At 48.1% G+C, this 25,843-nt stretch overlaps 2 protein-coding genes across 3 annotated transcripts in view; both read right to left on the bottom strand.

The window, feature by feature from the left end:
• Positions 1-7,035, bottom strand: part of ELF4 (E74 like ETS transcription factor 4) — a 48,834-nt gene extending 41,799 nt beyond the window's left edge. The window contains exon 1 of the mRNA XM_072818080.1: positions 6,996-7,035. The gene's annotated coding sequence lies outside the window, so the exon portion shown is untranslated. The remainder of the gene's footprint in view (positions 1-6,995) is intronic.
• Positions 7,036-14,054: 7,019 nt separating this feature from the next.
• AIFM1 (apoptosis inducing factor mitochondria associated 1) overlaps positions 14,055-25,843 on the bottom strand; it is a 32,517-nt gene continuing 20,728 nt past the window's right edge. For both annotated transcript variants that reach the window (XM_072817211.1, XM_072817212.1), the window contains exons 7-16: positions 25,364-25,448; positions 24,618-24,694; positions 23,600-23,708; positions 22,220-22,327; positions 21,785-21,873; positions 20,626-20,766; positions 18,460-18,602; positions 16,378-16,502; positions 14,656-14,852; positions 14,055-14,320 (exon numbers count right to left, since the gene is read on the bottom strand). In XM_072817211.1, the coding sequence (XP_072673312.1) occupies positions 14,249-14,320; positions 14,656-14,852; positions 16,378-16,502; positions 18,460-18,602; positions 20,626-20,766; positions 21,785-21,873; positions 22,220-22,327; positions 23,600-23,708; positions 24,618-24,694; positions 25,364-25,448 (1,146 nt within the window). In that variant the 3' untranslated portion in view covers positions 14,055-14,248. The remainder of the gene's footprint in view (positions 14,321-14,655; positions 14,853-16,377; positions 16,503-18,459; positions 18,603-20,625; positions 20,767-21,784; positions 21,874-22,219; positions 22,328-23,599; positions 23,709-24,617; positions 24,695-25,363; positions 25,449-25,843) is intronic.

The following is a 25,843-nucleotide window of genomic DNA, read 5'->3' as shown; positions in this document are numbered from 1 at the left end:
CACAGGACTGGGGGGGGGGGGGGGACAAGAATGGTGGTGGATGATGGCTGTGAAGGCAGCTGCAGATCATAAGTTTCCAGGGAAAAGCCAAGGGGCTGAACTGGGGCACTGACCCTTGAGATCTCTTGGCGACTGATAGCCAAGGCCCTGAAATAAGCACCAAGAGCAGATTTTCTTTTTTTTTCCTCTCTTTTCTAAGTGGCCATGCTTTCTCCACGGGATTCCTGATCTTGGAGCCACACCATTCTCTGCTGGCCTCTTGTCCCTGAGGCACCCCTCTTGAAACTGTGGTAGCTATCCCTAAACCCTCTTTATCTTGACCTTGAGACTCACTGATGGACACAAACACACATACTCTTCCATTCTGCTAAGAGTTCAGTGGTCTCTAACGTCAGACAGACCTGGTTTCCTACTTCAGCTGCATCACTTAACAACTGTGTGTCTTTGCGCAAGTCACTTAAACTCTCTGAGCCTCACTTTCCTTATTTTTAAGTTGGGGATAATAAGAGCCTACATCCAAAGGCTGTGGTGGGGGATGCCTGGGTGGCTCAGCAGTTGATCCTCTGCCTTTGTCTCAGGGCCTGATCCCGGAGACCTGGGATCAAGCATGGGGCTCTCTGCGTGGAGCCTGCTTCTCCTCCCTCTTCCTATGCCTCTGCCTCTCTCTGTGTGTCTCTCATGAATAAATAAATAAAATCTTAAAAAAAAAAAAAACACGGGCAGCCAGGGTGGATCAGCGGTTTAGCACCGCCTTCAGCCCAGGGCGTGATCCTAGAGACCCAGGATGGAGTCCCGCATTCGGCTTCCTGCATGGAGCCTGCTTCTCCCTCTCCCTGCGTCTCTGCCTCTCTCTGTGTCTCTCATGAATAAATAAATAAAATTTTTTTAAAAAGTCTGTGGTGATTGGACACCTGGGTGGCTCAGTGGCTTAGGCATCCGACTCTTCATTTTCGCTCAGGTCATGGGATCAAGCCTCTGCCCCTCCCCACTTCTCCCTCTCTAAAAAAAGAAAGTAAGTAAGAAAGAAAGAAAAGAAGAAAAGAAAAGAAAAGAAAAAGAAAAAAGCTGTGATGATGAATGAATGAGATAACCTATGTTTTTGGCAGTGGCACCTGGTGCCTAGTAAGCCCTCAATCGATGTTAGCTACCTTCAGTGGTATCTTCAACCTCATTTCAACTTTTCTCAACCCCAGCTTTTGGAGAAAGTCTGATAAGGCTAGGCCAGAAGCTGCTGAGGACTTAACGGTGGATCCCTCCTAAGAGTGTTTGTGGTTTAAACCAGAGCTGAAGCCTAAGGCATGGAAAAAGCAGAGGAGAGATCTTCCTCTTGGAAAGGGCAGGGAGAGAGGGCAAGCACTGCGCTGACCAATTAACCACTAACAGTGACTGGCCCGGATACCCGCCAATGACCTGGAGCCCACCTGTGGGAATCTCATAGGTTCCCACCTTCCCCAGCCACCGGGAACTAAACACAGCCCTAGGATCTGGGAGTCACAGCCAAAGCAAACCCCACCCCCCTTGACGGAAATCTTGTGCTGACTTCCCCATGGGGAGCCACGGGCCACAGGAGTGACTTTCCTGGCTCAAGGCTCCAGGTCAGCCAGGCTGCCCTTCCCAATGACCTTGCTGCTCCCCAGCCTGCCAGCCCTTCCCCACCTAGCTCCTTGCTCTTCCATTTACCCATTGAGTGAGCCCCAGCCAGGTGGGGCCAGCAGACTGAGATCACTCCCCCAGAAGACAGCCAAGCTGTCTCTGCCAATGGCTCATTCCCTGACTTGGCAGGAATTCCCCTTCTCGAGTTGCCCACGGATGCCCAGGCTGCACCATCCATGGTGCACTCTAAGCCTCTTGCCTTCCAGTCTTCCTCCACCCCCACTCTCCAACTCGGATTCAGTCCTCTCAAGCCTCAGAACCTGGGTCCTTCCAAGAGTGACAAGCAGGGGGCCTCCTGGCTTCCTGGCTGCCCATGGCCCGTGCAGAGTCAGGTCGCTGCTTCTGTATTCAACATGCCTTTCCACCTTGGCAGTTTTCTCAGGCCCTCTTTTTCCCCTCTTTCAAGCAGCACCTATATTCTTCTGCAAATCACCCCAGGTTCTTTAGAGACAAGGTGGCCAGTTGCTTCCCCCTCCCTTAACCCCTTGGCCTCAACGAATTCTATTCAAACCTGTGGCTAGAACAAAATACCACAGTGCCACAGCTTCTATAGCCATGGCCCTTACTTTGCACCACAGACACAGGCTAGGAAAGTCTACCCATGAATCAGACTTTCAGAATGAGAAGCATATTCAAAAGCCAGAAGAGAAGTTATAGTTTAAAAGAAATCCTCCCATCTGTAAAGCTGAGAAGCCCCCTATAATCCTTTCTGTACAAACAGCAACCATTCCTCTGATACGTTCAATAGTTCCAGATTTGCCTCTATTGGGTTTGCATGACAAGGCCCTAGAAAGCTCCAAATGACAGACAGAAATCTCTACATCCCAGGTTGTGGCTGAGCATCATAAAGAGTATTTGTTCTAAAAAGATTGTTGAGAAAAAAATAATAAAAAAACCAATAAGATTGTTGGGTAGCTGCAAAGGATAAGAATTCTTTGCGATAAGTTATACCAAAGTGCTCCTTCCCTGGATGGCAGTCGCTTGCCCAGGTCCACATGAGGACTGGAGGTTAACAGGGGTGGGAGTGGGGTGTGCCCAGGCCAGAGCACAGGCATGCAGATGCGAAGGTGTAGTTGGGAGCAACTTCCCTGATCATGACTTTTATCTGCCCAGCCACCTTCCTTTGCTGAGTCTCTTGGAAAGCCACTTGGTCTCCCCACCCCCACCCCACGCTGCTCTCGTTAAAATGGAGAGTTATTCATTTCCCCTCCAGGCCTTTGCTGGGACACACTTTGGCACCATAATATCCCCTAAAAAACTTCAGAGGACCATCGGGTTTCACTTTTCTGAGGGCTGGATGGCAGTTCAGGGGTCTGCCTGGAGTGAGAGGACAACCTGACTTTCAGGTGCTGTGGGCCTTGAGTCAGTGCTTCATATGTCCATCCTGGGGAGTGCTGCTGGGAATGTTTGGGAAACCAGAAGGGCCCTTCAGGCCAGCCCTCTAGGGTTGGTGGGAGATTTTTGAGATGGGGTGGGGAGGAGGAGGGACCGGATCATTTGGTTCATTTGCCAAAACCAGGAAGAAGTGGCTTCCGGCAGACTTCAGCAAATGAGGGCAAGTCCCCCAACATCTAATCCTACTGGCCCCTAGTCCCTATCTTGGAGTGAGGGATCAGCTTGGGAAAGTCCCTGGGACCAGATCCAAGGGCAAGCACTTATTCAGGGGCACCTATCACAGGCAGAGTGGCATCCAGTGTTTGAGGGGCACTGTCCAGTGGAGCCAGATTTAGGTCTTCAACCTCTGCCATCTGCTAGTCCAACACCTATCTTGTGTGGCTGGCAGCCCCACTGTGCTCCACAGCCTTGTGGAGATTCCAAGTGACTGACACTCTAAAGGGGCTTCCCCTCACAACATTCAGGAAAAAAACAAGTGGGCCTAAGGGGACCTTGGCCTAAGGGGCTGCTGCTAAGGGCCAGAGACTGGGATGGGGGCACAGAGGGATGTCATAATATAAAGGCCTCTCTTTTTTTATTTTAAATATTTTATTTATTTATTCATGAGGCACACACACACACACACACACAGAGACAGAGAGAGAGGGAGAGAGAGAGGGAGAGAGAGAGGCACAGACTCAGGTAGAAGGAGAAGCAGGCTCCATGCAGGGAGCCCCACGCAGGACTTGATCCTGGGTCTCCAGGATCACACCCTGGGCTGAAGGCAGGCACTAAACCGCTGAGCCACCCAGGGATCCCCTAAAGGCCTTTCTTGAACAGGGCACCAAGTGATTTCTGTGGCCCCTTGAGTGTGCTGGGGGACAGGGAGCAGGCATTCATCAAGCTGGGTGTTCCTTTCTCAGTTGGAGAGGAGGCTCAGGGGAGTGGATGAGGCACCAGTCTCAACCCTTGGGGTGATGCATATTATAAACATGGTGAATGGCGCCCCCTAGAGTTGTGCTCAGAGGTGGCAGTCCTGACAGACCCAGGAGGGGTGGGAAGGGGTGCTGGATGGAAAGGGAGATCAGGAAGGGTGGAGACTGGGACCCCAGAGTGGGGGCACCAGGCCCGACTCCAGAGAGTCTGGGGATGAAATGGAGGAGTGGGGAGAGGCTGTGAAGGGGGCTGGTTAGCCAGAATCTCACCCACTGCACATCCTGCCTAGGGGCGGTTCTGGGCTGAGGTCTGTATCAGGAGGGAGCCATTCTGCTCTTTCAGGATCGCCCCCTCCCACAGGGAGGCAAGGACAAGCCAGAGATGTGCACCAGACAGAGACCCAGTAGGAAGCCAGCCATGAAACTTCCCCACCCTGCCATCACAACGGGGGTTGTTGTTGTTGTTTCATCCAGAAAAATACAACATTTAATGTCTATAAAGGTGCAGTATGAGTCATTTCGCGGAATGTCTAGGCCCCTTCGTTGGCAGCAAACAAACTTTCCAGCCTTCTTTTGAGGAAGCCATCCAACTCGGGCTGCTGCTGCTGGTCTGTGTGTGTCTGTGTGTGTTTGCGCGCGCGTGCGCGTGTGTCTGTGTGTGGGACGAGTCTCTGTAGGGCCTTGCCTGCCCATGTGTGTGTCCGTGTGAGCCTCTCAGACGTGAGTGAGGGTGCAAGCATGGCTAGGAGGGGGGTTGTGTGTGTGTGCGCGCGCGCATGCACGTGTGTGAGCTTGACTCTCGGAGGGGAGTGGCGAGTCCCCTCCTGCGTGCGTGTGTGTCTGTGGAGGGCGTGCGCATGTGTGTGTGTCTGCGAGGCAGCGTGGTATGTGAGCCTGTGCGTCCGAGGGTGTCTACGTGTACATTTTTTCCTCATCACTGCCAAATTATCTTCCCATCTCTCCCCTCACAGAGCGAAGGGCTGGCCGAGGGAGGCTAGCGATCCAAAAGGGGGGCAGCTGGGGAGGAGAGAGGGCCTGGACGCAAAGCAAAGCAATTCCACTCGGCAGCGGAGGAAAGTGTCAGCCAAGGATGAAACTGAAACCGAGGCACCAGCGCTCTGGGATCGGCCGGGGCTTCGGTTCCTCCCCCTCCCCCTCCCCCGCCCCCTCCAGCGGCCGTGGGCATTAGTCAGCCAGAAATTCCCATCCCCACAGCCTCCACTCGGGGTTGAGGCAGTGAGGCCGGCCTAGAAATTGGCCTGTGGCTAGCACGTGACCCCATTAGCGCCCATTATCACATTAACACAAATTAGTATATCAGCTCCTCTCCCGGTCACCTAGCGGGGCGCAGGGCCAGGCCAGAGGGAGAGGCCGCGGCTCAGGCCTTGTTCCCAGAGGAGAAGCCAGCTCGAGGGCGTCGAGACAGTGGGCAGGCCCGGACCGCCACGGGTCACGTTAGGGCCATAAAGAGGGGCTGGGGACCTCAGGTTTGACAATACAATCCCTTTTCTCAGGTCGTGCTCTGGGAGGAGACACCTTGGGGAGGGGGTTGGTGGAAAGGAGGGGGTTTCCAGGAATAGCTGGGCACCGCCCTGTAGGAAGGAGGCCCGGGCTCTGAGGTCTGGGCGGGAGACAGACGGTATTTCTCCTGGCACACAGTGAACACAGTGAAACGTTTAGGATCCTTTGGTGTTTTTTTTTTTACCCCTTTCCTCTTCGTTATGGAAAATCCTAAGGATAACTTTCTCAGATGGTTTTGCACATCTTGAAAGCCGGGGAGCTGGACTGATAGAGAAGACGCACCCGGAACACTAGCAGAGGGCATAGCCCTGATGTCTTGGCACGAGACACACTCTACCCATATATTTACATGTGAAGTTGTATCATGGGAATAGCCAGGGGAGCCTCTGGAAAGGATGAGGCTGGAGCCCCCAACAACTTTTTTTTTCAGCTTAAAGTTGTCTGGCCACAGGTTATTTTTGTGCCTTGATACTCTCAATATGTTAACTAAAGAGCCACCACATAACCATGAACCAACATGGGAAGGTCAGCAGCATCACGACTTCTAGAGCTCAGGGCCTGCAAAGAGGTAGAACACAAGGGTCCATCTACTGAGAACAAAGTTGCAAGTTTGAGCCCCAAAGGGGCCTCTTAGCTTTTTTCTTCTATAGCTGCCAAAGACTGGATTGACCCACGCGGAATCCCTAAGGCTCGCCCTACCTCCAGCCCAAAGCTGAACCCCTGCCCCTCACCTAGGCTGAGCCCAGGCCCCAGACTGCACCCCAGCCCCAGCCCCAGCCCCAGCCCGTCCCTGTGCAGGAGATGCATTCTGGGTCTCCGGGGGGCCAGGCTAGAGAGTTCAGGGAAACCCACCCCCAACGCCCGAGACGCGACTCAAAGTTTCCATTCTACTGCCCGCGGGTCAAGAGCGCCATCCGCGGAGAGGAAAGACAGCCCCTAAACCACAATCCCTTTGCCGAAGGTGAGCGCCCTAAGCTCTGCGGGACCCGGGAAGTGGCCGCGGGGACTAACTATTAAGAAGCACGCGGGAGCCAGCCCCATGCCGCGGTGCTAGCGCAGCAGGTCGGGACTCCGGACTCTCCCGCCACTTGGGTGGGAGCACGGGATCCGAGAGGCAGTGGAGGTTCTGGCGGCCCCTCCCTCCTCTCTCTGGCCGCCGAACCCCACCCCCGACCCCGCCCCGCCCCGCCCCGCGCCCTCTGGGCTCGCGCGCCTTCCAAACCCGGGATCGCAGCTGGGGCCGAGCTCCACCCCCGACCCCCAGCGGTGCGCCCAGGGCTCCTCTGCAGCGCCACCTGCAGGCGGAACGCGCGCTGCACGACGTCTCGGGCCAAGGCGGGAACTGGCGACCGCGAGGGTGGAGGAGGAGAGGAGAGAGGTCGTCTCCTCTGCCCAGAGCTTTCCTGGCCCCGGCGTGGGCCTCCCGTCCCCGCCCCAGCCCCCCGAGCGACCTGGCCAGGTCCCGAGCTCTTGCCCGCGCCCTGCCTGGCGCAGGCGGCCAGGGGCTCCGACCTTCCACTCCTGCTGCTGCACTCTGAGCGGCCTTCTGCCCCGGGCGCCTCTTCTCGGGAAGCAATGAAGTCACACTGAGCTAGCTCCGCTGACTCATGAGAATCCTCCCCCATCCCCGGCACACCCCTTGAAACTTCCCCCTCAGTCCCTTCTTTCCTTCTCCCCCGCCCCTTCTTCCAGTCCTGTCAGAAGAGCATGGGAGGACTCCCGGGGAGGATTCAGTGGGGCAGCTGGGAGATGGCGGGAGAGGGTCATCTCACCGAGACCTCTGCGCTTCAGTCTCAGCCCGGCCACTCCGCGCCTTTCTGGGGCGCATAGGGAATGCTGGGGGAGCTGCGTGTTTGCAGCCTCCGGCAAAACTCCCAGCAAAGTGTTTTTTTTTGCAATTATCCACTTCACAACAGGGCAAGCCTGCTGAGACGAGGGCATCTGGGGGCCTCCTTCCCTCCTCAAGGGCCAGGAAGTTCACCTGGTAGCTGAGGTCTCTTTGGAACCTCCTGTTGGAATGAACAGACCAGCTCCAAGGACATTCACCACCAAAGGGACAAGTGTAGAGTGCTCTGAGCCTTGTGCTGCCCTCCACTCCTGCATTAAGTCAAGCTGATCTCCTGAAAGGTCACTGTGGCCCTTCCTCCTAAGACTTGGTACTGGCCCAGGGGCACCTGGGTGGCTCAGTGGTTGAGCCTCTACCTTTGGCTCTGGTCCTGATCCCCACATCCCAGGATCCTGGGATCCAACTCCCACATCAGGCTCCCAGCAGAAAGCCTGCTTCTCCCTCTACCTATGTCTGTCTTTCTCTGTGTGTCTCTCATGAATAAATAAAATCTTAAAAAAAAAATAAAAACTTGGTAGGGGCCCAGCCCAGGCTGAGGTGGGAGTGACTCTGAGACCAAGGATTCCCTGTTTGTAGCACTCCTCTCCTCCCCCTACCCCTATTGTGCCACTAGTTTGAGGACTTCCATTAGGGTAGAAGACCAGAATCCCATTCCAGTTGCTTGGGATATTAGTCTCAACCAGGTGGCCAGGCATTTCAGGGCCTGGTCAGGGTAGGCTTCATGCTGGAGGGGTTCTGCTGGCCTCCTCTGAAACACCTGAAGCTCCCCTTTCCCTCTGGAGGGGCAGTGATCCTTTAAAAAAATTTTTTAAAGACTTTATTCATTTAATTGTCAGAAAGAGAGCCGACACAAGCAGGCAGAGCAGCAGGCAGATGGAGAAGCAGGTTCCCCGAAAAGCAAGGAGCCAGATGCAGGACTCCATCTCCCAGACCCTATCTCCCAGACCTGGGATCATGACCTGAATGGCAGGCAGATGCCCAACTGACTGAGCCACCCAGGGGTTCCAAGGGCAGTGATCCATAAGCATTCTTGTCCACCCAGCAAATCATGATGCTGGATTTTCTTTCCTTCCCTGTATACAGTTCCCAGCTGTCTCTATGGTAAGAGCTGGGTGGTAAAGCTTGCAAGCTTCCTGGCTTGCTTGTTACTGCACTTCAGGGCAAGGTTCTGCCAAGGCCATAACCGGTGTAAAATGGCTATGGACCAAGAGCAAAGTGGATGTACAGGCTGGTCTAGGGGATCAGGGCTTATGTGGCATGAGAGGTGGCATTGTGAGCTCCTCTGTCAGCATCAAGGTGACAGCTGCCCTGGGTTATGGTGGCTATCCACCCGCCAGCTCTGCAGGGTGTGTTTGTTAGGGACTGGGAGCCATTAAATGGTTGGGTAGGGATGTATGTGCTAAGATCACTGCTAAGAACAGTCCCATCATAAAGCCTTTCTGGGGACATTCTGGGCTTGAAGCCAACATTTGTTAGGGGCTGAAGGATGCCACCTTTCATGGATCCCAGTTTTGAGGCTGTCAACCTCTCCGTGGAGAGCAAATAAAGCAAGATGCAATTCCTAGGAGTTGTAGGGGTTCTGGTTATAACTTGCTGAGTCAAAAGAGAATCACAAGTCATAAACTAAAAAACCACACCAAAAAAACCAAACCTGTAAATCTAGTTGAGCTAAAGGGACAGCAGAGGCCATGTGGGAGACATTTGCCAAGAGCTTTGAGTCCATTTAGCGTCTGCTCTAGACCTTAGAAATGAAAGGCAACTGAGTCCAATGCAAGGTGAGTACCTGTAGAAGTACTGAGAGATTTTTCCATACACAGGAGGTTAAAACTGAGGGTGGAGGGATAATCTAGTCTGTTCTCCTCATTTTACAGATGAAGCTATAGAGACCTAGGTAAGTAGCTGCCCTGGGCTATCCAGGCTCAAACAGCAGAGCTGAGATTCAAATCCAGGGGTCCACTTTCCACTGCACTCTACTGCTTGAGAGGAAAAAAAATATGGGCAGAGAGCACTTACTGGCACCTGAGGAAGACACATAGGGAGAAGGAAAACAAGCGGGGGAGACTGCAGAGATTCTGAGAGGAAAGAAGGAAAATGAAGGGGCTGAGGAAAAGTGAAGAGAAAGAGGTATAATCTCTTCAGGCAAGAAGAACATTAGCTGCATCCTCTGTAATAAGCTTATCATACATGTTCACTTAAGCATAAACATATTCATGTTTTGTTCAAAGAGACGACAAGATACAACCATAGGATGGAGTGATTTGGTCGGTGAAAGAAAAGCCTAGACTAGATAGAAGCAGAACAATGGAGCAATCCTGAAGCTCCGACTTGAACTCACACGTCATACTCCTAGCACTGGTGCTGCCCATCCTGTGTCCACCACTAGGTTATACGGCCATGAGGGCAGGGACTATACATTACTCACCCTCTTATCTCTAGGGCCTATCGTACCGTGGCATGCAGTAACTGTGCAGCACATGTTTGCTAGCTGACCAGTAAATCCATTTATGAGTTGGTGTGTTTATAAATTCAACGCCCATGTTTGGTGCTCTTCCAGAAGCATCTCTGTGTTGAGTAGCAAGTGCCCAAGGCATCGCAGTAGGTAGGAACTTGCCCAGGAAGCCCGGCACCTCTGTCCACAGACAGCAGATGCGACTCCTGGGCTTTTCCCAAGTGACACACAGCCCCAAGTGACCTTGGGGGCTCCACTGGGACATCTTGGGGCAGGTACAAGATGAGGAAAAATTCAGGAGGGTCTCTTCCTGGTGGCTTCTGGCAGGTATTTTGGCTTTTTGTCTCCAAATTGCCAATGCCCACCAGCCAAAGAGCAGTGGGATGCTCCTGGTCTTGGACAAGTTATGTTTAATGCTCACTGCTGTGATGGGGAATGCACAACATGGGGAACCACAGAGCGGGGCAGAAGGGTACTAGGAAGGATTTATTAGAAGATTTGGGCCAGGCTGGGTGACTGGGGGGAGGGTTGAAGGAAGCAGGGCTTTGCTTTGGATTGCACGCAGTTAAGAAGCACGAAAAATCCAACGATTGGATGCCTTATTCAATAAATTTTATCCTATAGGAGGGCAGACTAGAGTGAAGCAAAAGCTGTAATTGGTAAAGAAGTAGCAATCGGGATCCCTGGGTGGCGCAGCGGTTTGGTGCCTGCCTTTGGCCCAGGGCGCGATCCTGGAGATCCGTGATCGAATCCCACATCAGGCTCCCGGTACATGGAGCCTGCTTCTCCCTCTGCCTGTGTCTCTGCCTCTCTCTCTCTCTCTCTCTCTCTCTCTCTGTGACTATCATAAATAAATAAAAATGTAAAAAAAAAAAGTAGCAATCGCTCACATCAGACAGTATGGGGGGTTGGGTGTTGGTCATTTCTGTGGTTTGGTCAACGTTCATGTTTTTGCCTGTATTCACACATGATGATGAAGTGGTCTTGTTTCCGTCTGCATCCACCATGGTCAGAATGGCCTCATATGAAGCAAATGTCTTGCGAGTGTGTTTACATTAAACAGAATATCCGGACCTAATGGTGAGTGCCAGGCCCATTTGTCGTAATGCCACTGCCTCGCCACCAGTCCCAGGCCCACCCACCTCCGGATGTCAGGGGCTGCATTTCTCTTTCTCAAAATATCCATTTTGAGATGATTCCTGTTTTCCAACCAGGGCTTGGCAGTCCAGTATCTAAATGTTAGACCCTCCCTGTACTCTGACCCAGTCACACCCATCTGTAGAACCAGCCAGGCAAGGGAACGTCATCACTGGCTTGGGCTGTGTGTCTCTGTGTGGTTTTGTGTACATGTGTCTGTGCCTGCCAGAAATTCCCTGATAAGTTGGCAAAGAGGCCAGAAGCGGTTCTACTTCACCTCTGGGCCCAGTAGGACTTCCCCTCTGCCTGGAGAGCGAGGTACTAGGATGGAGTTCTAACAATCTCCAGGGAAGTAAGGGTGCCCAGCCTTAGGTGGGGTCAGGGAAGGACAGGAGGGGATATCACAGCAGCCAAACTTTAGAGGAGTGGGAAAGGGAAGGGGTAATGGTGGAAGGGAGGGGGGAGTTCTTTTGTATAAATGGGTCTCCAGAGAAGCTGCGAACTTTCCTTCAAGGAAGCAGCCTTGCAGTAGGTCACCATGAATCCTCGCCCCTACCCCTTTCTCCTCCAAGCCTCGTCTCCTAAATGGGCCCTCTTGATTAGAACAACAACCAATCACATATGTTGACCTCATCCTCCACTAAGAGGCTTACTGTGCCTCTTTTCCAGACAAACATGCTTTCCTCACTCAGGTCCATCTCTCCAGCTAAAGTATGAGGACATCTCCCGGGTACCTTACAGGTGGCCAGGCAAAGGCCAGGACCACCATGATGTGGTGCTGAAGTGCCATCAGAGATCCTTGGCAAAGTGGCAAAGCAAAGTAAAATTGAAGTCAGGCAGGTGGGCTCCAAACACCAGTGTTTTGGCAGAGCCTCAGCCCTTCTCTGCAGGGCATGAGGAGCTGTGTTCTGCACTGTGCTGTGGCCCAGCTACTCACAGGCCAGCTATCAAGAGTCAGAATTCAACTGGTACTGCTTCTCATCTGTATGGTTAGAAATAGGTCCCTGCAATCCTTGGGGGCCTGGACAGAACAAATGCATCGTGGGTATATGTGGTGAGTCTTGGCAGTGGGTGAAGTGATAGGGGTGGGGGTCTGATAACCTGGATTAGAGAGAACAGAGGTTACAGGGTAGAGGGTCACTTTTGCAGTAAGCCCTGTTATCTACATTGTCCAACCAAGCAACCAGGGACTTGTTCAGGACTCTGCCAGGATTCAGGGGGATGGGGCATGCTGTCCTCCTTCTGAGAAAAAAGAAAAGTCTCTGTTCTGGGATATGTTACTATCAATTTAGGGAGTGAACACTAATAATGCAGAGAATGACTTAATGAACAACAATCAAGCTCAAAGGTAATAGGTACAATTGGGAGTTCAGAGATGAAATCATGCACGGGTGCTAAGCCAACTGGTACCGTGTTACCAAGTGCGATTTCATCTAAGCAGGATGGGTAGGTAAAAGGGAATGGGGATGAGCATGTGAAGATGTGAAGAGCATGAACCTAAGTGTAAAGGTGTCTACCAAATGTGTATGTGTGCACACGCATGTGTGTATGTTGTGGGAAAGGAGGCTGGGTGGGATGGGGGCAGAGTGGGCTGAGATCAGGAGCTCTATGGAGGACTTTGGACTTGGTATGGTTGGTGACAAGGAGTCACTATACGTTCCTCAGTGGGGGGTGGGGGTGGGAATGTGGCTGGGAAGACGTGGACCAAGGGACACTTCAGGAAGTGATCTAGCAGCAATAGTTGACGAAGGACAGTTGCGCTGGCTGGTCTCCATCCTTGGTGTGTCCACAGTATTTTGTCTTTTTGTGGACACATCCTACTGTATTATACTCCTGTGTACACGTGTCTGCCTTCCTCAGCTGATGCCAGGAGTTCCTGAAGTGGTCATGTTTCCTCCATCTTACTGTTCTGACATCTACCTGACTCACACTAGGCACTCAATGAACACTGACTAGGTGAGTAAGTCATTTCATTTTACTTAACTGAATTACAATGACACTCCATACAAGGATAACAACTGTCAAAAAATTGGACGAAATTGCACAGAACACTAAAAAAAAAGACACATCACAATTTGATCTTTTTAAATCTTTGATTTGTGAAGCGCTTCAGGATCTTAGAACTACCACCATCTTTGTAAGTAGTGATTATTACTGTAGAATAATTCCTATTTCATAGGATGCTAGGTGAGTTTTCTACATATGGATTTGGGTGTGCCACGCATCAGATCCTATTTCACTAAACCTGTATACATATAGTTAAGAATCTGTCCTAGTGCAGCAGATTCTTTTTTTAAGATACTATTTTTAAATAATCTCTACACCCAACATGGGGCTTGAACTCGACTCTGAGACCAAGAGTTGCATGCTTTTCTGATTGAGCCAGCCAGGCACCCCAAGATTTGATTTTTTTAAAAGGTTTTATTTATTTATTCATGAAAGACACACAGAGAGAGAGGCAGAGACACAGGCAGAGGGAGAAGCAGGCTCCATGCAGGGAGCCCGATGTGGGACTCAATCCCGGGTCTCCAGGATCACGCCCTGGGCCAAAGGCAGGCGCTAAACCGCTGAGCCATCCAGGGATCCCGCCAAGATTTGATTTTTAAAAGTAATTTGAGATGTAAAAAATAAGTTGATTTATGAAACTCTGACTTCTGTTCTCAGGAAATCATCTGTACAGCAAGGCTTGTCTATAAGCCTATTATGTAAAAGGAGTTAGGGGAGAGCGAATTTCTAGTTTGAGGGGCAGTGCATGGAGGGATTGAGACGGGAGTTCAGAGATCATGATCCCTCAAGGAGTCTGTCTCCAGGTCTAGCCATGAATCACCAGGTCTCTGAACCCTTGTTTCTTTTGCAGTAAGTGACCTTTTTGACCCCTCGTGGGTCCAAGCCAGTTCTGAACAGGACGACAGGAATTGTTCTGGGTAAAGCAGAGTCTATTCCATGTTTATGTGTTCGCTCATTCAACAATGGATGGGGCAAGAGAGACATTCAGGGAACTGAAATAGTTGAGAGTGTGGAGCAGGGACGACAAAGCTGAGAAAAATCATGCACTTGCTAGTAGCTCCGGTGTGCTTGCCCGCTAATATGCACAGCTCTCCTCCCTTCACCCACCCGTTCCCTCTCAAAGAGAACAGAATTTAATTTAGAAGAATCAGGTTTTATTTAGTGATGTGAACATTAAGAATTTGCCTACATGGTTGAAATATTCACAAAGGACTTTGCCATTCACACTCATACATACAGAGGGAGTCTGCTGAATAAAAAATGCTCCTTTACTCATCCAAGCTGCCATCAAGGACAGCAGGGAGTTTGCCTGTTCTGCTGGGGGCTTCAGTCTTCATGAATGTTGAACAGTTTGGCTACTTCGTTGAGATCTTCGTGTTGCTCACCATCCTTAATGATCTGAGGAAGAGAGTGACAAGGGGTCACTGACTCACTTTGCGTGCACTAGGGCTGGCCTGCACAATGGGGCAGCCCAGGCCAGCCCCCGCATTGCACCGGGAGGAATCTGTGTGAACAGCTTTGTCAACCCCAAGTGAGTGCATACCAACTCCTGAGCCACCCAGCCAAGTCCTGCGTGAAAAAGAAATGCTCCTGAGCCAAGGCTACACCTTTGTTCTGCTCAGGCACAGTCTGACCCAGGTGGACAATGCATAGCAGGGCACCCGCTGAAGTCCCAGGTGCATACTCTGGCCCGTGCTTCCCATCTTCCTCCAGGAGCCCTGGCAGGTACCCACCTTCCTTGCTATTGGCATTCGGTTGAAGATGTTCCACAGCACAATCCCCACCACCACTTTATCCCTGAGGTAGAAGATGACACCTTTGCCGTAGTCTTCCCCTTGGGCAGGGGTCTGGGGGACTGCAGGATTGCTGGGAGGAACAGCAATTTCTGAGGCCTCAGACTCTGTCTCACTCTCTGAGCGGATACCAGTCCCTGTGGCCAACCCCCAAAACAAACAAAATCAAAACACAACAAAGTCAGTTACGAACTTAGGAAATTCTAGCAGGCAAATATCTTTTGACACCTGCTTCAAGCTGCTCCTAGAGGATTTGTTTTTTATGCTCCCCTCAGTAAACACTGGCCTTCAGCTCCTCTCCATTGACAAAGCCAACAAAAGCTCTTCCTTGCTGACTCTGGGGCACTGGGTCTAGTCTGACCCAAAACTTCCCCTATTATCTCATTTTAAATTTATGCTATTAATGATTTCCTGGTATCTGGATTTCTTCAGACTGAAGAAGACTTGCTTTTGTCCTCTGAGAAACATTCTAGAGCTGCACAGTCCTGTACAGTAGCCACTAGCCACAAACAGCTTTTCTAATTAAAATTAGTTAAAAATTAATTAAAATTTAATCTATTTTAACCAAAATTAAATAAAGTATAAAATCCAGTTCCTCACTTGCACTAGCCACATTTCAAGTGCGAAACAGCCACATACAGCTAGTGGCTAATGTATTGGGCAGAGCAGAAATAAAACACTGCCATTAGAGAAGAAAGGTCTATTGGACAGTGCTGCTAGAGAGGCACTCTGGCCAAAGCAGGAGAGGGCGCTTCCATATGGGAAAACCACAGTAGAGGTGTCTCCTCCTGGGGAGGGAGCATGTTGTCCTTTGAGAACCACCAGGCTGCAAATAATACTATCCGGTGTACAGAGTAGTGATCCGGAGTTTATAAGTCTCTGGGTCCCTCTCCTGGATCTGATTCTCCAGAGAGGGCTGAATGAAGGAGTAGGTGTATGTCATCCACCTGGAGTACATGGAAAAAGGACCTATATGTCCATATAATATCCTGCTCTCTCCTTCCTAAAGGACAGCCTGTTCTCAAAAAGCCTCTGACAAGAGGACACAAAGGTTAAATAACTTCAGCTAGGGTCATGGAAGGGAGAGAGAGCAGGTCTAAGAGTTAATGAAAGAGATGTATGTGGGAGAGAAATTCATTCCATGAGAGGTGCCTCCCATCTAAAGAAAACCCGGTGGGAAGATGTGACAAATGGAATTACAGGCAGCTCAAGAATCACTCAGCCCAGTTCTTCACCACCCAGGTCCCATGGAGGATAGAAGGTCCTACACTAAGGTTCTCAGGCCTAAACTAAGGTTCCTGCGATTAGTGGGAAGTAAATAAGAATGATAAAAAATATAAAAATCTTAAAAGTTCAGGTTTTCTGCAGTGCACAGGGCATCCCGGTCCCTAGAGGCACACTGAGCAAGAGTGGCTGAACTCACTACCGTCCAGAGGCGAGGACGAACACCCACATCTGAGTCTCCATACTCACCAGGGTAGCCTGATTTTGCTAGCTCTCAGACCACAAAGGAGTGTGGACTTCGGGCTGGGTTTATTTTAAAGCACAACATGAAGAAAGGCTTTCACAGACACTCTGGCCAATACAGAAAACCCTTGTTTGGGAGGACTTGGACCACTGTTTCTCAGCACTCTTCCAAGGGAAGCAATTGGCTTTCCTTACCTGACTGCTCTGTGGCAGATTTGGGGTTGTCTTGTGCAGTTGCTTTTGCGAACACACCAACTGTGGGCAAACTACTGTCCACAAGACCAATAGCTTCATAGCCAACATCGGGACCCAAGTCACTCCTAAGGAAGGAGAGAGAGAGAAGAGGGTGTTCTGTCAAGGGACTGCAAAGAATGACACGGTGCTGTATTTTAATTTTGTCTAAGACACCACATTTTGGGTTGTGCCAACCAAAGAATTTGGTATGTGCAACAAGAGAAACGCCAAACCGATCAGTCAGCTTGCTGGGGCATCTGGGGACAACTGGGAGAAAGCATTATTATCCCAAAGCAGCTTCTATTTTCCTTTCCTTCTATTTTTCTATTATACATACATATCCATACAACGATCTACACTTGCTTAAATGTAGCCACACTTTTACCCCATACCATACTTGGAGAGTGATGGGTTCTTCAACTTTACTATTTCCTACCTTCCTTTATGTCATCCTAAAACTGCGTTTTTGAAGCTTTAACGAGTATTCCATACTTATGGAATTCACAATCTGAGATATTTTAAAGCTTCGTTAATGGACAGTATTTCCTCTGAGCCTTCATTTTTCAAGATTAGAATGCCTCTATCTACTTGGTTGTTTCAACTGTTCTTGGAAACTTTTCCTATCAGCATCACACTATTCTTAATATGCCAGCAACTTCAAGAGTACTTGTGGCACAGACACCATGGTTTTGTAATCATGTGAGGCCACTACTCGTGGTTTTGTTTCTGGTACTCTACCTTTTGTCCTCATTTAATTAAGTGATTAAAATTTGAGTATAATTAACACACCACGTTACAGTAATTTCAAATGTACAACTTAGTGATTTGATGAGTTTATGTATTATGCTGTGTTCACACAAGCATAGCTACCATTTGTCCCCTTACAACACTATTAGAATATCATCGACTAAATTCCTTATGCTCTGCTTTTTATTCCAGTGTTGTCATTTCTTGACCACAGAAGCTCATTGGACTGGTGTCTTCAGGGAATGGTGTACAATAACTTCTTGGATTCTGCTCCTGTGACCTAACTGCTAACTCTATAGCTATGGACTATTTTTTTTCCTAACTGTATTCTTATATGTGTTGACCCTGAAATCCATCTGTTATGTTTCTGCTGCCCACTCACAAAACTGTGTGTGATTGTCCTAAAATGTATTCTCACCAGCTGAGAATTTCCTCAACTGAAACTGCTTAGAGGCTTCTGAAACCTTGAAGTTTTTTATGTATCCCATCTTTCAAAGTAACAAGATGAGAGTGTGTCGAATAAGGCCAATCCCAGTACTCAGGAACATCCATTGGTAACTTTTTGTTATCCAAGTGTCTATATGTGCCTGACTTTGAACTGCTGATCTTAAGGACATATGGGTAGGCTGCCTTTTTTTTTCTTTTCTTTTTTTTTTTTAATTTTTTTATTTATTTATGATAGCCACACAGAGAGAGAGAGAGAGAGGCAGAGACATAGGCAGAGGGAGAAGCAGGCTCCATGCACCGGGAGCCCGACGTGGGATTTGATCCCAGGTCTCCAGGATCGTGCCCCGGGCCAAAGGCAGGCGCTAAACCGCTGCGCCACCCAGGGATCCCTGCCTTTTTTTTTCTTAAAGTAATCCCTACACCTAACATGGGGCTCAAACTCATGACCCTGAGATCAAGAGTCTCATGGTTCCAGTGACTGAGATAGCCAGGCACCCCTGGGCTTCCTTTTTTTGTCAGTATGTTGTGCTCATTAGGGTTAGCACTAAAGAACAAATAAAAAATATGCTGCCATTTATAGCTAAGAGTACATGTTTGTATCACCTACTGTAGCTCAAATTCTGAGCTATTTTATCAGAAGTGTTGATGCCATCTACACTCATTCACCCAGTCTAATTTATGCCAGGTGAGGCCTTTTACCAGAAGGCTGCTTGGGTGGAAAATGCATGGAAAAATGGAATCTCTCCCTCTTCTGCATGAAGCTAATTGGCCCACATGGAAAGGAAACTAACTGAGTTCCATTAATTCTATGTTCTAAGCAGCTGAGTCCACAAGGTACAAAACTATTACCAGAACATTGACTGATGCCAATATGGCTTAGCAGCTCCAGTCATATTTTCTCCAGCCAATCTTCCACTCACGACAGCATGATCATGATGCTCTACTCGCCTCCTACCCAACTTTATATCGTAGAAGCATGCAGCATCTCCTGCCTTTGGAAACAAATACATTACATGAGCACACGATAAAAAAGCAAACTAAAGACAGAATATATATTTTGAGGGCTCAAAAAAAAAAACCTTGTATTGTTAACAAATTAGTGTTTTCCATTTATAGGCCAGAATCGCACCTACGCTATTAAAAAAAAGTTGTGATTCCATCAAAAAAAACCAAAACTATTCTATGCTAACCCCCCCAAAACAAAAAACCATTCTATGTTTCCACAAAGTGAAGCTAAATCTTTTATGCTGCAGCTCACACCTATTTCTGCTCTCATTCTGCCCTTAGCAGAGACCAAATATTTAACAACCATGATTTGCAGAATATTTTTTCCTGTGCATGGAAACCATTTTAGGTGTGAGACCTAGAAATCTTTCCCAAGATACGATTTTCTTTCAGTCAATTCAGTATCTATTCGTTCATTCACCAAATATATGGAGAACTTATTTCTGTACAAAGTACATACTGTCTGGGTGGCTGAGACAAACCTGGCCCCCCACAAAGAGCATAAAATCTAGTGGAGGAAGATGCAGTGTCATTCCTCACTATAGTGCAATGCAAACCAGCAGGGTGTCATGGGACAGGTACAGATGAAGTGAGATCAGGGTTTCAAGCAGAGAGAGAGAAAGCGAGCGAGCCTTGGCTTGAAGGTGAACAAGGCCAACTTCACTGAGGATGTGGCATGTGAGTGCTCTAAACCTTTGTGGTTATTCAGACTCCCCCAAAGCAACCTAGAAATCCAATGTGTGAGCAATGGTGAAGCAAACTATGAAATCTATGTGGTGGACTATTATACAGTTATCAGACCACAGAATCTGAAGCAACATGGAAAATACATGAGAATGGTAAGTAAGAACAAGGATACAAATGTTTATATATAGCACATTTATCATGACCAACTACAACAGGGAAAAAAACCCTATGCACAAGAAAACGAAGGGAAGGAAATACACCAACATATTGGTGGTTGCTATAGGTGATTTCCTTCCTTTTCCATTCTTGTCTGTGTTTTCCACGTCGAGCACATATTGCTTTTTTATCGTTTATTTTAGAGAGGTGAGGAGAGGGGCAGAGGGAGAGAGAATCCCAAGCAGACTCCCTGCTGAGCACAGAGAAATCAAGAGTTGGACTCCCAATCAACTGAGCCACTCAGGCGCCTGTGCATTTGCTTTTATAATAAGTTTTAAAAAATTCAGTACACTTTAGGGGTACCTGGGTGGCTCAGTTGGTTAAGTGTCTAACTCGTGATTTCAGCTCAGGTCATGATCTCAGGGTCCTGGGATGGAGCCCCTAGGTGGACTCTGCACTCAGAAGTGGGGAATCTCCTTGGGATTCTTTCTCTCTGCCCCTCCCCCTGCTCACACACACTCTTTCTCTAAAATAAATAAATATATATATTTTAAAATCCAGTACACTTTATCTTTAAAAAAAAAAAAAGCTTTAAGGGAAAAATACCCTTCAAAGTTTCTATGTCCTTAGTTGCAGAGTCCATAATCAAACACAATACACTTGTAATGATCTAACAATGGGGAAATTACCTCATGGTTCCTACATACTATAGTCTTGTTTGTGTCATAACGGATTTTTTTAAAACAGCTAAAAATAGTGCTCAAAGATAATGAAAACAGAGTAATTTTCCCTTCTAGAAACTGTTCTAAAACTGCCTCATTCTCCATTCCCTGGGCTCACTTTCGGGCAAAAGGAAGAGCAGATCAATCTGAAAGTTGGGCACATGTCCATCAGGGGAATGCCGATGGTGGCTGCCAACCGTAAAACGGGAAGAACTCTATTTCTGTAGGCACACACATTGTTCATTTCCTTTTCCACTAGCTTGTGGCATGAGGCCATACCTGATCTTGTAAATCAAGTAGTTGGATTTCTGTTCTTTACCCTTGGCCTCCAAACATTCTGACTCTATTTGGGCAAGGTGCTGATGAGCTTTCACACACTACCGGGCAGATGTGCTCATGGGCTGGGGACAAGGAACCATCCCTGCCCGTGCTATAGCACACTTACCACCCAGATGTTGGAACGTGCTTGGAGCTCTGCATTTACTCGGAAGCCACCAAAATCAGAGTCTATCTCTAGTCCACCAGTCTTGGCCAACTCAACATTGGGCTCCAGGCCCACAGCTGCCACTATGTGGTCAGTTTCTACCTGAGGGGGAAAAAAAGGGTAATTCAGCTAATTACCACAGTTTTCATGTATGTCTATCGACATAGCAACTGCATATTATTTTACTAAGAATTGGACCTTTAAAAACAAATCACTGATTAACTTACATAACCCTGGTAAACAGATTTAATGTTCTACTTTATAAAGATCCTCTGAACACAAACATACCCCACATCATCAGAACAGAAATCTGCCACCCTTGTAAGATCTCAAAAATCTGTGATATAGACAGGAAGGGGAAAGTAGTTCACAGGTGTCTACTCTGGCTCTCATCATTCTTATTTTTTTTTGTTTTTTTTTATAAATTTATTTTTTATTGGTGTTCAATTTGCCAACATGTAGAATAACACCCAGTGCTCATCCCATCAAGTGCCCACCTCAGTGCCCATCACCCAGTCACCCCCACCCCCCGCCCACCTCCCCTTCCACCACCCCTAGTTCATTTCCCAGAGTTAGGAGTCTTTCCTGTTCTGTCTCCCTTTCTGATATTTCCCACTCATTTTTTCTCCTTTCCTCTTTATTCCGTTTCATTACTTTTTATATTCCCCAAATGAATGAGACCATATGTTTGTCCTTCTCTGATTGACTTATTTCACTCAGCATAATACCCTCCAGTTCCATCCACTTTGAAGCAAATGGTGGGTATTTGTCATTTCTAATGGCTGAGTAATATTCCATTGTATACATAGACCACATCTTCTTTATCCATTCATCTTTCGATGGACACCGAGTCTCCTTCCACAGTTTGGCTATCGTGGACATTGCTGCTATAAACATCAGGGCGCAGGTGTCCCGGCATTTCATTGCATCTGTATCTTTGGGGTAAATCCCCAGCAGTGCAACATTCTTATTTTAATGGAGGGAACAGTTCATTCAGAAAATTATGACAGGCTAATGGTGGCTGCCATGAAAACTGTCTACTGTTATCAAATGAAGGAGTAAGAATGAGAAAGGGGAGGGCAGACCTGGAAGGTCTGGCAGCCCATCTTCCCCTCCTTACCTTCCGGCCGTCTTTCAACTTGATGAGTAACCTGCCACCGCTGACTCCAACTGATTGCACAATAGCATTGGGAAGCACTTTAACCCCCTCTGTGAAGGCAAATAAGACCTGGGGCTGAGCCTGTGAGCACCTCCCCTTCATGACAAGTAGGGAAGCTGACTAAAGGCACCCCATCATAAAACCAGTAATCATCAGTACACAGGCAGCCTCAGAGAACTGTAAGAACTTACACCCACAGCTCATTTCCAGTACTTCTGGGAATTTGGTGCATCAGATGCAGAACACCTACATGAACTTGGCTGAGCAGAGAATGGTGGAAATATTTCATCTGCCAGGTGATATGGCATATGTCAAGGGAGTTCCCACAGAAGCCAACTTTGCATTAGGCCTAACTCAAAGGAAAGAGTGGCAGCATATGGAAAGAAGTCTCTCTACCTCGTCTGACTTTTTCTGTGGTCCAGTTGCTGAGGTATTCAGGGAGGATCTTTCCCATATTTCCTTTCTCAGGAAAGAGTTGAATCACTTCTGTACCCAAAGCTCGAGCTGGGAAGAAGAAATAGAGTAGGTACAACAGGAGGCAAAAGCCAATCCTGGGAAGATAGGAGGAGAAGTGAAGGAGCAGCAGGTAGTCATTCACTACACATAGGACAATGCTGTGACCCAGGCCAGACCTCCTGTTTTTGGGGCACTGGGGCACGAGGACACCAACAGGGCAAACACAACAGGTGCCAGATCTGTCGTCCCTGGATTTAACTACACACCATGAACTGAGTGCATTATACCCAGGTGTCAGCTCAGGCTCACACATGTGCTTTGTGATCTCTGAAGAGGAAGCACCCTCCTGAGAAGACACCCTGATTTCACACAGCTGAAAACTAACATTAAGGAAAACGGTTGCCATGAAACATTCAAACTGGAACACAAAGATCTGCCGAACTGGGAACCATCATGTATCTGAAGAAAGTCTTTTATAGGGAAGAGGAGTTCAGATATACATACAATTCTGTAGTCTACGTTGCCCTCCCCTTACCATCTTAATAACTCACTTTCCTTTATATTTTCTTTTTTTTAAAGATTTTTAAAAGAGATTTATCTATCAGATGCTTATTGGGCTGAGCCACCCAGGTGCCCCTGAAGATTTTATTTTTAAGTCATCTCTGTACCCAATGTGGGCCTCGAACTCACCACCCTGAGATCAAGAGTCACGTGCTCTACTGATAGAGCCAGCCAGGGATTCCCTTAATATATTATTTCTGAGGTGTCCTGGCTTAGAGTCTAGAGGAAGGGAAACAAAGCATTTCTGCTCAGTTGCTCATGACAGCTTTTTGGTCACTAAGGGATTCCTCATGAGAACTAAGCTCCATGCTTAGTTTTTCACCATATAAGTCTTTTTTTTTTTTTTAAAGTAAACTCTGTCCCCACCGTGGGGCCTGAACTCACATCTCCAAGATCAAGAGTCACATGCCCTACTGACTGAGGCAGCCAGGTGTCCTTTACCACATAAATCTTAATCAAACTCTTTCTACAGATCCTGGCAAATGCACCTCTGGAATTTGTGAGAGCCCCACAAAGTATGGGATATAAGACAAGAGAAGAGGTGGCTCAGTCAGTTAAGCGTCTGCCTTCAGCTCAGGTCTTGGTCCCAGGATCCTGGGATCGAGCCCTGCATTGGGGGTCCTGCTCAGCAGGGGAGTCCGTTTCTCCCTCTTTATCTGCCTCTACTCTCTGTGTGCACACTCTCTCTTTCTAAAATAAATAAAATCTTTTAAAAAAAGACCAGAGAAAGAAAAATCGAGGTCACTGCCCAGTACTCACCCTTTCTGCCAAGAGCGCAGGCGAGTTCGCTACCAAGGAAGCCCCCACCGATTATCGTAATTGACTTGACTTCCCGGGAAATCTTCTCTAAGGTTCTAAAGTCTCCAATCTGCAGGATCACACCAGTTTAGTCCACTGATTTCCCAAAGGGGCATAGGATAATACCAAGAAATATTTTCTGCTAAATCTTTGATATGTAATTTGCACATAAAATTATCTCCTTGTATGAAGTTAACACAATTATATAGCCTCTGTTATTGATGTAAATATCTCTCTCCATTGTAATATTCCTTCTAGCATCAGTTGATTCTCAACTGGGGGCAGTCTCGCCCCCTCTCCCTCACAGGACATTTGGCAATTTCTGGAGACATTTTTGGTTGTCACAACTGGGGGTGAGGAAGTGCTCCTTGTAGCTAGCAGGTGGAGGCTAGGGATGCTGCTAAATATCCTACATGCACAGGGCAGCTCCTCACAACAAAGTTATCTGGCCCCAAATGTCAATGATGCAAAGGATGATAAACCTTATTCTATCAAAAATTTAAAAGATGAAACCAATCTTTTCAAATGTCTGTAAGAGTGGCTGGAAAATTTCAGCAGGTGTCATGAGTAAAAGCACAGTGTTAAGAAGCAAAGCCGCCTCTTCCTTTTTCACTTAGGTACTTGAGTTTTCTCCTCAAAGTCTCCACAGTAGCATTTGCAATGTAAAATGCCAAGAGGCTATAAGGAGTTTCAATGACTCAAATACATCAGGAAAAAACCCACTATGGAGGGGCAATTGGGAGGATCTAGAGCAAGCAATAAAAACACTAAATGTATTTTTCACCCAGGAGCTGAAAACTCTTGAGTGAGATATTTGAGGTGCAGGGAGAGGCATTGACTTGCTCAAGACCAGATAACAAGTCTATAGAAGAGCCGTAAATAGAATTCCCATCTCCCAATTTCTAGGTGATCACTTGGGGATCATAAGATTATGCCACCTCTTCAAAAACCAACACATTGAAGGCACTAAAGCAATTACCTTTCTGAAAAGTGTTGTTCTACTCTTTACCTCCGCTCCAGCCCTATCAATGGCAGACAGACTTCTTGGAGTGCCTCCTGGAAATAGGAGGAAAACCCTTTAGCCCAACAAGCGGGAAGCTAGTTCAAACGACCCCCCCCCCCCACACACAAAGGTAACACAGTGGCAAGCATGGTCCTTGCTGGTGTCGCCTAAGCATCCACAGGGCGGGGAGGCTTTGTTTCCTTTTCCCTGTCCTCCCAGCAGGCTTCTGTCAATTTCTTTTGAGAAGCCATTTCGAAGTCTCTCTACAAAAGGGCCCATCCTCCCCTGAGATGGCCACAAGGCCTCAATTTTTGCTTCCCCAACCCCTTCTAGGGGTGTCACCAGAAAGCATGCTATGTTGGTTTAAGCGACTGCTTCAGTCTCCTTTCTTGATTTCTGGTTGGAATCCCGGCAATGAAGCCATGAAGCTGTGTCACTTCCGGGGCACAGGGCAGAGAGGAGAGGGCGAGGGCTAAATGGCGAGAGGGGAAAAAAAAGGCCATCCTCTTCCGTACGCATCTGTGCCCTTACTGGAAGGAAGAGCAAGGATAGTCCAGAAGGATTGCTGATAAGATCCCTGTAGTTAGCTGGGCTTTGCACCAAAAGAAGACACCCATTTCAGAAAGATTGGGTTTTGGTTTTCTTAAGATTAAGTAATGCCTGCTACATTAAAACTCGAATGAGTCCTACCAGGGAAGGAATTCGTCTCGAGAGACACTCACCTGTTGCAATCAAGCACTTTTCATAGGTTATCTGAGAGCCATCATTAAGTTTCACCATGTTGCCTCTCACATCAAGATGCACTACCTGGGTCATTCACAGAAAGATGGAGAGATGAGTTAGCTTAAAACTCTTTTTATATGGAGACATAATTCACATAACATTAAAGTTACCATGTTAAAGCAATTCAGTGGTTTTTGGTATATTCATAAGGGTGTGCAGCCACCACCACTATAATTAGAGATCATTTCTATTACCTCCAAAAGGAACCCTTGTACCTTTCAGCCATCAGCCCAGCAAGAAGAATTTGTTCTTGACCTAAGGTGATCCTTAAGAAGCAGGCTCCCTGCAGGGAGCTTGATATACGACTTGATCCTGGAACCATGGACTGAGCCAAAGGCAGATGCTCAACCACTTAACCACCCAGGCGTCCCAAGTAGTCATAGTTTCTTAAAGCAGCCAACATGAAAACAAATCCCCAT

This window comes from Canis lupus, chromosome X (assembly GCF_048164855.1).
Source record: "Canis lupus baileyi chromosome X, mCanLup2.hap1, whole genome shotgun sequence".
NCBI lineage: Eukaryota > Metazoa > Chordata > Mammalia > Carnivora > Canidae > Canis > Canis lupus.
The sequence above is the reverse complement of the archived record's forward strand: the minus strand, read 5'-3'. Positions and strand labels throughout refer to the sequence as shown.